General features: G+C 40.1%; 1 protein-coding gene across 1 annotated transcript in view; it reads left to right on the forward strand.

The window, feature by feature from the left end:
• The window catches only part of CDK15 (cyclin dependent kinase 15), a gene marked incomplete at its 5' end in the record, with an annotated part of 87,501 nt that overhangs the window by 18,318 nt on the left and 55,645 nt on the right, over window positions 1–13,538 (forward strand). The window contains 3 exons of the mRNA XM_079130681.1: window positions 261–323; window positions 11,260–11,383; window positions 13,036–13,156. Of these exons, the coding sequence (XP_078986807.1) occupies window positions 261–323; window positions 11,260–11,383; window positions 13,036–13,156 (308 nt within the window). The remainder of the gene's footprint in view (window positions 1–260; window positions 324–11,259; window positions 11,384–13,035; window positions 13,157–13,538) is intronic.

Genomic DNA, 13,538 nt, shown 5'->3' on the forward strand with positions numbered 1-13,538 from the left:
AGTCATTCATAATGAGCATCTCCATTTGTGCCAAGAAACAGACTTCTTTCTGCAAGCAGCCTGTTAGAAAGACACATTGTGTTTGACCTTAACAGTGGAGTCTCAGAAAACCTGGTTATATTCCTTTTACACTTTGGTCTCAGAAATCCTTAACTTCGTCATTCGTCCTTGATGGTCAGGTCTGTGGTCTGCTGTAAGACGCCACCCAAGCAGCACCACTGACTTCACTCTGTCTTCTCTTCCTCTGCTACTCTGTTCAGCACACAGACCTGGCCCAGTACATGTCCCAGCATCCAGGAGGGCTTCATCCTCATAACGTCAGGGTGAGTACTACAAAGGTCAGGCTCTCCTGTCCACAGCAGGAGAATTTTGAAACAGATTTACATCACAAGTCCCATGACACCAAATAAGAAGACAGTCCTCACTGGTATTCTAGAGAAACATTAAAAAAAACAAGAGTTGTCCCTCGAGATCTGGAACGATGTCCAGCTATTTTCTGGGCAGCCTAGCCATGTCAGTCATTGCCATTGTGCCTGTGTGTTTTCAACAGCATAAACTAACTAAAAAGAATTATATTAAAAGAAAAGAGAAGAAGCTAGGCCTTCGTAAAATAAATGCTTTTTATGAGAGATCATTGTGGCCTGTGATAAAATTTGCATTGCTTGTTCTAGTGGATCCTATTATACATATGGGACTAAATTCCATTTTCTCAGTCATTAAAATAAAAATAATAGTAAACTCTTAACTAGCAGTAATTCTACATTATAAATTTTAGAAGTCATTAATATTTCATACTTTCTACTCCCTAAGGTTTTATTGGCATTAATTAATTGATCAACTCTTGGAAAACCATATGAGATTTGTATATGATATATTTATTCATTGAACTAATATTTATTTATGTATTCATTTATTCATTCATTCAAGAAATATTGAGTACTCAGTGCTATATTAAGTTCTATAGTTTCAATAACAAGTTGTGTTTCTTATTTTCAATGAGCTTAAAGTGAAGTAAGATACATAGACCAACTAGGCAGTTTGAAATGAAGTGCTAAGTACTATATCCACATTAACTAGGAATACTGTGGGAAAACATAGTGAGTGGACCTAACCCAGTCTTGGATTTGGAAGGGCAGATTTGAGGACAAGACCTGCAGAGTGAAAAAAATTAAAGTAACTATGGATGATGAGATAGAGAACTAACCAGGGAAACCAAGAAGGCATGTCTAGTCTGTTAAGGACTCTGCTAAGGACGAAGACCATTAACTCATCTGCATGTCCATGGGATTTTTTTTTTTTTTAAATGGCAATGTTTAGCCATTAAAATGGAGGACATTTGGAGAAAGTAGACATTTGGATTGCTCCAGAGTTAGAGTTTTGCTAGACATATAAAAAGAAAAGCCAGTTGGGCCAGAGTTGAGTAGACTGTTAAATGATGGTCAGTGACTTTGAGAAGATGTCTAACTTGAGGGTAGGAAGTGAAGCTAAGCAGTTGCTCAGGAGAGGATAGAAGGGCCAAGGAACTCGAGTGTTGATTAAACAGAAAAACAGGTGAAAGAAAAATAACAGAGAAGGACAGATTTTTCAGGTTTGAGTGACTTACACACCAGACATTGTCCAAAATGATGAGAAAGATAAAAAGACACAGAGGACATGATTCCTGACCTTCAGAGGCTTACACATAAAAACAGCATATTAAATATATACACTGCCATTACAGAGGGGCATTTGTGAATTATGCCAAGTCAGAAATGAGCCCTGGTACTGTAGACTTTCAAAGACTTCCGGCAAAGTTTCAGGCTTTAAAAGATGCACTGCATTTGAAGAGACTGGGATAGCAGAAGATGGTCCTGGGGGAGGGAATGCTCTCAGAAAAGGCACAGAGTGAGAAGTCAAGGATGTGCTCAAGAAGAGGCCCCAGAATCCTGCGCTGTTGGGCAAGAAGCACGGCTGTGTTCTTCAGTCTACAGGTTCTTACCAATTAGTGGATCATAAAATCAATTTGGGGGTTAGCAACCAGCATTTTTTAAACAAAACAAAATGAATGAGAAGAGACTAGAAAACATTAGAGTGCATGCCACTTAGAGCAAGTATCATTTTGTGCCTCTTTTGTTCCAGTTGTAACTGTACTTTTATTTATGTGTGGAGATAAATACTGGATGTGTATGTATTTCTTACCATGGATTGAGGTCAACAGAACTTTAAAAACACAGAGCTGGTCTGGTTTCCTTATTTTGCACACAAGGAATGCAGAATTTGCCTGAGTTCATGAAACCACATTTATTGTTACTAAAAGTGACTCCTGGTTAAGATTCTTTTTCTACAAGTGCCATATTGCATTTTTGCTTCTGTTGGCCTGAAATACAGAGATTATTAGTGAAACAGGGTACACAAGTCTGGGGAAATGGATTAGGTGGCTGAGAGCATTACTTTCTGAGAAGTATGGACTTTATTCCTTAGTATAGTCATGACAGCGGTTTGAGTTCAGAGAAAATGACACCATCTGAAGGAAATCTTTGGGACTGTGATCTGTAGGATGGATTAAAGGGAATCAGAGGCTAGAGTAAAGGATTCCAGTTAGGAGTTATTGATGTGGTCTAGACTAGCACTTCTCAAACTCTGTTGGTGGACAAATTACCATGGAATCCGATGTAGTATGTCTAGGATTAAGCCTGAGTTTCTGCATTTCCGATCCAAAGTGACACAGATGCTACTGATGAAGGACCAAACATTGAGTAGCATGGATACAGGTAAAAAGTCATAAAGGCCTAAATTATGGTAGCGATGGTAAGAATGGAAAGAAATGTGAAAAACAATTACAAAGAAGAGTTCAATCTGGGCTTGTGGGCTAACTGGGCAGTAGGAAGAAAAGGATGGGGTTGTTCAAAATCATGACTGATCTTGAACTTCGATTGACAAGGAGAATTATAGCTTTATTAACAGAAATAGGAGAAGTTGGTTTGGGGAGGGAGAAGAGTGCTGTTTCTATTTCTTGGAATAATTTGAGGAGGTCTTGTGGAATTCGGCTAAGAATCCATCAGGTTCTGGACTTTTCTTAATTGGTAGGTTTTTAATGACATTTTCCATTTCATTACTTGAAATTGTTCTGTTTAAATGGTGTATGACCTCCTGATTCAGTTTAGGTAGGTCATATGTCTCTAGAAATTTGTCAATGTCTTCAATATTTTCTATTTTATTGGAGTATAAATTTTCATAAGAGTTTCTAATTATCTTCTGTATTCCAGTTGTGTCTGTTGTGATGTTTCCTTTTGCATCAAGTGTTTTAGTAATTTGGGTTTTTTCTCTTTTTCTCTTCATTAGTGTGGTTAGGGGTTTATCAATTTTAATGATTTTTTTCAAAGAACCAACTTTTTGTTTTATCAATTTTTTCAATTGTTTCTTTGGTTTCAATTTCATTGATTTTAACTCTGATTTTAATGATTTCCTGTCTTTTTTTTTCCATTTATTAATTTTTTTATTTTTACATACTGCATTTTGATTCACTGTTCACAAATGGAGTACAACTTTTTCATTTCTATGGTTGTACACAATATAGATTCACACCATTCATGTAATCATACATGTACATAGGGTAATGATGTCTGTCTTCTGTTTTTGGTGTTGATTTGTTCTTCTTTTTTTAGGGCTTTGAGATGTAATGTTAAGGCATTTATTTGTTGACTTTTTATTCTTTTAATAAATGAGCTCAATGCAATGAACTTTCCTCTTAGAACTACCTTCATAGTGTCCCCAAAATTTTGGTATGTTGTATTGGTATTCTTATTTATCTCTAAGTATTTTTTCATTTCATCCTTGATTTTTTTCTGCTGTCCATTTGTCACTCAATAATGTATTATTTAGTCTCCACATGTTAGAATGGCTTCTATTTTTTATTTTCATTGATTTCTAATTTCAGTTCATTATGATCTGATAGAATGCAGGGTATTATTGAAGGAGTTAAAATTTAAGTGCCCATAATTAAAGCACAGAATCTGTAGTCTAGCAAATGAACTTAGGAAAAGAAACAAAGAGGGACAGGCTTGAGGCCTGAACATACCTTAACAAGCCTAAAATAAGACTGCCAAAACATCAAAAACTAACTGGCCATGGAGGATAAACAATCTCCACAAGGCCATGGACCATCTGGTGTCACCCACTTTCCCTCTTCTTCCCTTTTCTTTAAGGTTAACTTGACCCCTGCTAACCAAAATAAACTGCCCTACCACATTGCTGGAATGTCAATTTGCACGTACTACTTGCTGATGTAATCAATGTAGTCATGTGCCCGCTTATGTTTGAATCAGCCAATTATGTGTACCCGCGCCAAACTCCCTAACTTTTCCTATATAAACCCCTGACTACTGAGCCTCGGGGTCAACTCCTCTATCTCCTGCGTGAGATACGTGTTGGCCCGGAGCTCCGTTATTAAAGTGCCTCGTGCTTTTGCATCAAGCCGGTCTCTCGTGCTTCCTGGAGCGCGCCATCCTGAGACTAGAGTAAGGGTCTTCCTTTTGGGGGGTCCTACATTATCTCCATTTTTTTGTACTTACTAAGAGTTGCTTTGTGGTATAAGATATGCTCTATATTAGAGAAGGATCTGTGCGTGCACTGCTGAGAAAAAAGTGTATTCGTTAGTTAATGGATGAAATATTCTATATATATCTGTTAAGTCTAAATGATTGATTATATTACTTAGTTCTACAGTTTCTTTATTTAGTTTTTGTTTAGAAGATCTGTCCAGTAGTGAGAGAGGTATGTTAAAGTCACCCAGTATTATTGTGTTATGGTCTATTTGATTCTTGAAATTAAGAAGGGTTTGTGGGCTGGGGATATAGCTTAGTTGGTCCAGCGCTTCCCTCGCAAACACAAGGCCCTGGGTTCAATCCCCAGCACCACACACACACACACACACACACACACACACAAAGAAGGGTTTGTTTGACATCATAGATCCTCCATTGTTTGGGGCATAAATATTTATAATTGTTATATCTTGCTGATGTATAATTCCCCTCAGTAGAATGAAATGAACTTCTCTGTCCCTTCTGATTAACTTTGGCTTGAAGTCTACTTTATCTGATATGAGGATGGAAACCCCTGCTTATTTACACAATCCACGTGAGTGATATGTTTTTCCCATCCTTTCCCCTTCAGTCTGAGGATGTCTTTGCCTATGAGGTGAGTCTCTTGGAGACAGCATATTTTTGGGTCTTGTTTTTTAACCCAATCTGCAAGTCTATTTCTTTTGATTGATGAGTTTAGGCCATTAATATTCAAGGCTATTACTGAGATATGACTTGTATTCCTGGTCACTTTGGTATATTTCTGGCTTTTAATGTGATTTAGTTTCTCCTTTGATTATTCCTGTAGTGTAATTCCTCCCTTTGCTAGTTTTCACTTTTTTTTTTTTTCACTTCATCCTCATGGAATATTTTGTTGAGAATGTTCTGTAATGCAGGCTTTCTAATTGTGAATTCTTTTAACTTTTGTTTATCATGGAAGGTTTTTATTTCATCTTCAAATCTGAAACTTAATTTTGCTGGATATAAAATTCTTGGTTGGCATCCATTTTCTTTCAGAGCTTGAAATACGTCGTTCCATGACCTCCTAGCTTTGAGGGTCTGGGTTAAGAAATCAGTTGAGATCCAAATTGTGGTTTCCCCTATGTGTAATTTGCTTTTTTTTCCTCTCATGGCCTTTAAGACTTTACCTTTATTCTGTATTTTAGTCATTTTTGTTATAATGTGTCTTGGTGTGAGTCTGCTGTAATTTTGTACATTTGGGGTCCTGTATTTATTGGGGGCATATGGAGTCAAAAAGGAAAAAGTTGCCCAATCAAAGCAGGTAGGAATGATTTCCCCAGGATGGCGGCAGCAGTGAACATGCCAGAATGGCAGAGGTGGTGTGGTGCATCCCAAGACTGAAGCTAATTCAGTAAGGCTGGAGTTTAAGAGTAGCAGACTTAGGGATGGTTAAAGGCGAGACTCAGGAAATAAGAAGTAGGAGCCAGGGCATAAAGGGCCTGTCTGTCATTCTGTTCCATATGAGGACCCCTTAAATGGTTTTAAACAGGAAGGGAATAAACTCAGATACTGTTTTTGCAAAGTTCACGATGATGACAGTGTGGTGGTGAGTAGATAGAAAGGAGGGAAATACTCTTTTTTTAAAAAATGTTGTATTTTCCTGACTCAACATTCTCCTTGATTGATCCTACCTGCCCTGCCCCCAACTCTCACTCCCATAATTTTCAGACTTCTCTTTCTCTACTCATTCCCTAAGTGCTGGTGTCTACCAGGTTCCAGCCTTTGACAGTGAGGCTAATCAGAACAACAGTGGTCTAGATGTGAGATGATGGCGGAGGGAAATGGCTCGAAATGCCATCAGTTACAGAGCCAGCCTTGACAGGAAGAGGAAGTACTGGCAGGAATTGTTCTGGCTTTGAGTATTAAGGGGGAGGGTGGTGCCATTCACTGAGATAGAGGAATAGGAAGAAAATGGATATTGAAAAGATACAGTGAATGATATTTGGACCTGCTAAGTGAGGAGATGACGGGATGTCCAGGTGAACATCAGGCCACGTGAGTCTAAAGGTCAGGAAAGAGATCAGAGTTGGAGATATAGGTTCAAATGATCAGAATATGGAAGCTATTAGAGGAACAGCCAGAAAGGCAGGAGAAAAATGAGGAGACTGGGGAACCAAGAAAAAGAAAGAGAGAGGCTGGGGTCGTGGCTCAGTGGTAGAGTGACTCATGTGTGAGTCACTGGGTTTGATCCTCAGTGTCACATATAAATAAATAAATAAATAAATAAATAAATAAATAAATAAGGTATTGTGTCAATCTACAACTAAAAAAAATTTTTTTTAAAGAAAGAGAGCGAGAAAGAGAGTGTTAGGAAGGAAAACATGGTCAACAATGCCAAATGTGGCAGAGATAGGAAATGAGAGGATCTATTGGATTTCATAGCAAAAGGCATTGGTGATTATGGTCTTTTGTAGAAAAACTCTTTATAGGCCTCACTGTAGAAACGTTTTTATAGGGGGATTAGTTTCACATTTCAGAGGACAGTTTCATGCGATGGTGAAACCAGCATGTGACCGTGGAATCAGTGGCTGCAATAGACCAGAGAAGCAGATCAGGGAGCGGAGGAGGTTGGCTAGACTCACTCTCCTGGACACTGGTGTCATGAGGCAGCAGCTGTGATCCAGATGCCCAAGTATTTAGTGAATGATATTGAACAGTAGTTGAGTAGATGATGACATTGAAGACGGGGCAAAGGAAGGCTAGCTGATGGCATGAAAATCTAAAGTTAAGGGTAGAGAAGTCATGTTTTTGTTTGTTTGTTTGTTTGTTTATTTTTGAGGTACTGGGGGTTGAACTCAGGGTCTCCCTACCACTGAGTTGTATTTGTAGCTCTTTTTTAAATTTTATTTTGAGACTGGGTTGTGCTAAGTTGACCAGGCTGACCTGGAATTTGCAATCCTCCTGCCTCAACTTCCCAGATAGCTGGGATGACAGGTGAGTGCCACCATACCCAGAAAAAGTAATGGTTTTGAAATGATATTGGGAAAGGAGAGGTAGCTTATCCTACCTTTAGTGATCTAAAAAAAAGAAAAATTTAAAGATAAATTAAATGTAAAGAAAAAAAGAAACAGCATATACTAGAGAATACTGTAGGGAAGCAGTGAACTCACACTGCATTGAAGGAAAGGAGGCAGAAAGAAATTCATCAGAGCTGAGTTTTTGGAGTGTTTGAAACTAGGACTGAGGAGTGGAGAGTAAAGAGTGAAAAGGTTTGGGAGAGAAAAAAGCAACAGATACTGGGCTCAATGAGAGGAAAAGCAGAGTAATATGGAAATGAGCTTATGGGAGAGAAGGCAATAGTTAGAGACTTATACATTGAAAAGTGACCAAGAAAAACACAGTGGGAATCCTAGTGAGGTTTGCCTTTGTATTAGTCATCTTTCTGTCACTATGACAAAACACCTGAGAAAATCAATTCAGAGGAGGAGAGACTTTTGGCTCAAGATTTCAGTCCATGGTCAGTTGGCTCTGTGTTTTTTTTTTTGTTTTGTTTTTTTTTTTTTTTGTTTGTTTGTTTGTTTTTTTGGTGGCAGGTGGGGTGGTCCTGTGGTAATGCAGAACATCAGGGTGGGGAGCATGTGGTGGAGGAGGCTGCTCACCTTATGGAGACAGGGAAAAGAGAGAAAGAGAGGCCTGGAACAAATGACCTTCCAGAGCATGCCCCCAGTGACGTATTTCATCCAACTGGGCTCCACCTCCTACAGCTTCCACCATCTCCCTGTAGCCCTTTCAATTATGAGTCCATCCAATTAATCTATCAGTGAGATCAGAGCCATCATGATCCAATCATTTCCCCATGCCCCACCTCTGAACATTGCTTCATGAGGTACTAGGCCTTCAACACATGAAGCTTTGCAGTACTCTCTGCGTTTTTAGATTTCTAATACTAGACCTAGGGATGGGTGGCAGGAGGCAGGCTTCCCTACAAATAGTAGGCTGACTGATCCGATTCTGTTGTTGAGAGACTCCTAGCCCAGATGGCACTAGCCCAGTGGAATTTTTTTGATTCTCCCAAACCTTATTGTGTTGGAAACAGGTCTTACCCCTGGGGTATGGGAAGCCTCTTTGGAAAGAGTTGCCCATGGTCTGGCTTGACTTTGACTGAGAAAACACCATAGGATTTGGTGATAGCATGATGAAGTAATTGTTGAAGGAAGAATCGAGGCTGGGAGGGATGAAAGAGTGAGTGGGTGGTGAGCTTAGTCAGCATTCACTGCAGTTTTAAGAATTGTGGCTTCAAAATACTATACCTTAGTGCTGCAGGGCTTTGCTACTTACAATGCTTAGAGGTACCTGAGGCAGAGAAGCAAGGCATCAAGCAAGAAGGTAGGAGGTGGGCGTGACTAATTAGTGAGACCTGTCTACACTTGGGACATGAAAGGCATTTCAAGCTGACCCACCAAGAAGCTGTGTCTCTGACTCAGCCAGCCGCCGACTCTTTCCTTCCTGTCATATTTTAATTTCCTGTCTTTTCTCAGGATGGTATAGTGGAGTCAGGCAGGTCTGAATTTGAGTCTATGCCTCGACTCTTGTCTCTTTCTAGACTCTTCCTAGACATTTTTTTTTCCCCCGGCACTGGGGATGGAACCCAGCATGCTCTTCCACTGAGCTATATCCCCAGTCCTTTTTATTTTTTATTTTGAGACAGGGTCTTGCAAGGATGACCTCAAACTTTTGATCCTCCTGCCTCAGCCGCCCGAGTGGCTGGGATAACAGGCATGTACCACTTTGCCCAGATTTAGATATATTTTTAAAGTTTCCTGGAGTCCTGGTTTTCTTATCTGTAAACAGAGGACAAGTTCTCTTCCAAAGGTTAGAACCCTCTCTGGTCACCATCTTCCTATCTGCTGTCTCTCTCCCATCTTCATCTCCCTCTTTCCTTCATCCCTTTTCATCGAAAAACACATTTTTCAGCATATACTATGGTACTTTATCTTTTGCCCAGAATTTAAATTGGTTCTTTATACTGTCTTGTCTGTGAAAATTTCTATCTATACCAACTGGAACGTTTAAATGTTGGCATAGGTATTTTGTGCTTTGGTAGCTTATTGGTGTATGGTAAATTGAATAGTTGTGTGTTTGAAGTACCAGAAAGAGAACGTGTTGGGAAGATTCATAGGAACAGTGAACATTTGAAGAAAGAGTCATATGAAAAAAAAAAATCGGGGTGGTGGTGTTGGGGGCCTCACACATGCTGGACGAGTACTCTAGTACTAAGCTACATCCTCAGCCCAAGAAATTTTTAACTTCTTTTTTCATCCAGTACTGGGGAATGAACCCAGGGCCTTGAACATACCAGGCAAAGGCTCTACCACTGAGCCATATCGCCATATATATATATATATGTATATATGCATATCTATATAGACATATAAAGAGGTATAGATATATAGTCGTATCTGTATTTATGTATCTATATGTCTTATCTATCTATCTATCTATCTATCTATCTATCTATCTATCTATCTATCTATCTTTATCTGGCAGATAAGCTTGCCCATCTCCTGCTTTGGTTGGACCAAGCTGCTCATTAAATTGACTCCAATGTCTCCGTGTCATTGTTACGTTAGCACAGATCCTAGCAGCTCTGAAGTGCCTAGTTTCCAAGATGCCATGAGAAAAGTGGATTTATCCACATCTACCATTTTGCCTGTGTTCCCAAGAATGCTGAGCCTGGCCTTTTCTAAACTGTCAGAACATGTTCCCAGTTGGCAGAGATCTTTGTAAACACTCATGCTGGTGTTTGAATTCTCATTGCCAGTGGCATTGGAAAATAGGAAGAGATACATTGTTTTTTCCTTGTTGGCTTCTAGGTGGATGGGAATTTAGTAATGGCTTTGGTTTCTGTGCTTCACAACCACAAGAAAAAAGTATTTTTTTTTTTCAGTGTTGAGGATGAACCCCAGGGCTTTGTGCATGCTCCCACTGAGCTGCATCCCGGCCCCCACATGAAATATTTTAAAATTGTGGCCTGGAATGTAGTTTCCCTTTTTCTGCCAGTACAACCCCGCTCTTTCTCCTTTTTTCTCTTTACTCTTTATTTCTCATTTTCTTTTGATTGTTTGGGAGGGGAGTCTCATGTCTCTTGGTGTCTCTCCCTTCTTCACCTATACTGTATATTTCTCTTGTTTTCAGCTTTGAATGTAAGACTTGAAAATTAAGTTTAAAAAGATTCCTTTATTTCTTAACACCATTGAAGGGATACCCTTCCCAGTCAGGTCTCCTTGTGTGGTGTTTTGAAGAGGGTTTCATATCAGAGTCTGAAAAACTTTCATAGTTGTAAACTTTAGAATATCATTTCCAGGTCAACTTTGATCTTATATGCCAAGTTCATTGGTGGGGGGGGGGGGGATTATATCTTTCACATCTAAATCAATAACTAGTGTTCCAAAGGAAACTTCAAAGTTTTGCTTTATATTTTTAAGGAAGGGTAATTCCTGCAGTGTCAAAGAAATGAGATGTAGGAGAACCCAGGATCCCTTTGTTTAGGATGTGGTCTAGTTACTGGATTTTCCTTATCCTTTTTTCCTCTCTCTGAATAAATGTAGTCTTTTTTTTTTTTTTCTTTCTCAAGAGACACTTCCACTATATTCTTGCAGATGCCTGTTTTTGATTTAGAGGAGAAGTCAACGCATAGTGGCTCAAATGTCCTTAGGTTGGTGTTCATTCCTTCCAGCTTTTCATGTTTCAACTTTTGCGGGGCCTGGCGTACATCCACCACCAACACGTTCTTCACAGGGACCTGAAACCTCAGAACTTGCTCATCAGTCACCTGGGAGAGCTCAAACTGGCTGATTTCGGTAAGTCACCCCTCAGGTCTCTTTCTGGGCTGTGAACAATGGTGCTTTTGTGTACTTTGACTAGTCCTGGCCTTTGAAAACTTGGGGGTAGGGGAAGGAGATGCCCAGTGAGAATATCAGATAACTGCCATCCAGGAAGTGTGAGGCAAGAAAGAGGGGAGATCAGCAGCTTCCTCGGACTCCATTGAGCCCCAATCTAGTCAGATGCCCCAAAACTTAGGCATCCACTACTACCTTGCTGCCATTTTTTAATATAGTGGCATTGGCCACTATATTAGACTCTACTCAGCAGGTTTCCCTACCTCTGAGTGGATATTACAAATTCTGTCAGAATAGATCAAGCTTATCCCAGGATAAAGAGGTTAACTACAGACTACAGCACAGACTCCTGCAGGAATGGACACTTTTTCCTGCTCATCTAAATATCTACAGAAGTGTGACTGTGTTCCCATCAAAGTGACACAAATTTCCTCTGAGCATCGCTGATATCTTTCCATTTTAGCACTTATCACAGTTTATAATTATATTCACACACCATCCACACATGCATGCGCACACAGGTACACAGAAATGTACACACACATGCACCTATACAAATGTACATACGTAAAATGTTTTCTCCTCCACTGGTGCATTATGAGGGCAGCTGGGATTGGTTTTGCTTATCATTTTATCTCTAGTTCCCTGTACCATACTAGGTGCTCAATAAATGCTTGTCAACAAACTGGTTCCATGAGAGCGGAGGAGCCACACTCTTCTCTGTTTGGCAAATGTCAAATGCTGGTGCTGTAGCTGTAGGACTTTATTATGAAATAGTAGCATTCATCCTGACATGTAAGCATCTAACAGACAATCATTTACCACTTCTCTACAACAGTGAATTCCTCCTTTAATGGTCTTTCCCAATGACAAATCATATAGATTATGTGAAATAAACAGCTAACAAAAATACTCTCATTTTGTAGAACATGCCTAAGAGAAAAACATCTCAGGCCCTAATAAACTAAATAATTTGGATCAGCAGACCCCACCATTTACCTGAGAAACTAGGGGTTCCTGTGCTACAAAAATGGAGCGTGGACATATTAGTCCTAAATGTAGTTAGTATAGTTGCTGTTGCAGAGACCACAAATTACAGAGGTGTAGAATGCTAGAAGCTAAGAGTCCTGACCACACAGTCAGCTCATATGGTGGCCCCTGGTGTCCTAGCCCAGGCTTGGTCTGTCCATGGCTCCATCATCCCCACGACATTTTCTTAGTTGTGTATTTCAAGGTGGTTGCTACCTCGGGCTCATCACGGCTCAGAGAAAGAGAAAAGGGAAGCAGAACACTTCACTCCTCCACTAGGACATGACCCAGAAGTTCACACATTATCTCTGTTCACATCATATGGGTAAGAACTTGGTCAGCTGACCACACTTAGCCACCAGGAATTCCACACCCAGCTACAAAGCAGTCAAGTTTTGGGAATTCCTCTTGGTCAAGGGTCAAGGGCAAGAGAACTGAGTGGTTCCATTAAAATCCCCCAAGGTTTGTGTGTTATTTTTAAAATGCTGTTTACTCTGCCAGTCACACTTTCCTTGGTAGAGTGAATCACTGTCCCTCCCAGAAGGGCCACCACAATGCGTTCTCTGATATTCCCCTCTGGGCAGGTCTTGCTCGGGCCAAGTCCATTCCCAGCCAGACATACTCTTCGGAAGTCGTGACCCTCTGGTACCGGCCTCCTGATGCTTTGCTGGGAGCCACTGAGTATTCCTCTGAGCTGGACATATGGTAAGAACTGGTGCCAAAAAATGATGAAAATGTGAGTCACCCTACCATGAGGGTTGCTTGATCATCTGTAAATACGTGTTAAATGATCATTCTAATAAGAACAAGCACTACGTTTATTTAGAGAGAACTTAGGTGTTTCAAATGCTTATCTCATTTGATTTTTGCAATCGATCTATGAGTTTTTCTGTTAAAGAAACAGATCCAGAGAGGTCATGCCCAGGGGATCTTCTGCATCCTGCGCTCTTTCAGCCGCTCCCCTCCTTCTGGCTCCTCTTTTCAATCTTTTGCCTTTTCTCCTCCTTAACACCGTGACCTTAGAAAAACACATAAACCCCCAAAGACAGACAGATGCAAACACACACAACTGCACCCACACACTCAC

This window comes from Sciurus vulgaris, assembly GCF_902686455.1.
Source record: "Sciurus vulgaris genome assembly, chromosome: 3".
Classification (NCBI taxonomy): Eukaryota; Metazoa; Chordata; class Mammalia; order Rodentia; family Sciuridae; genus Sciurus; species Sciurus vulgaris.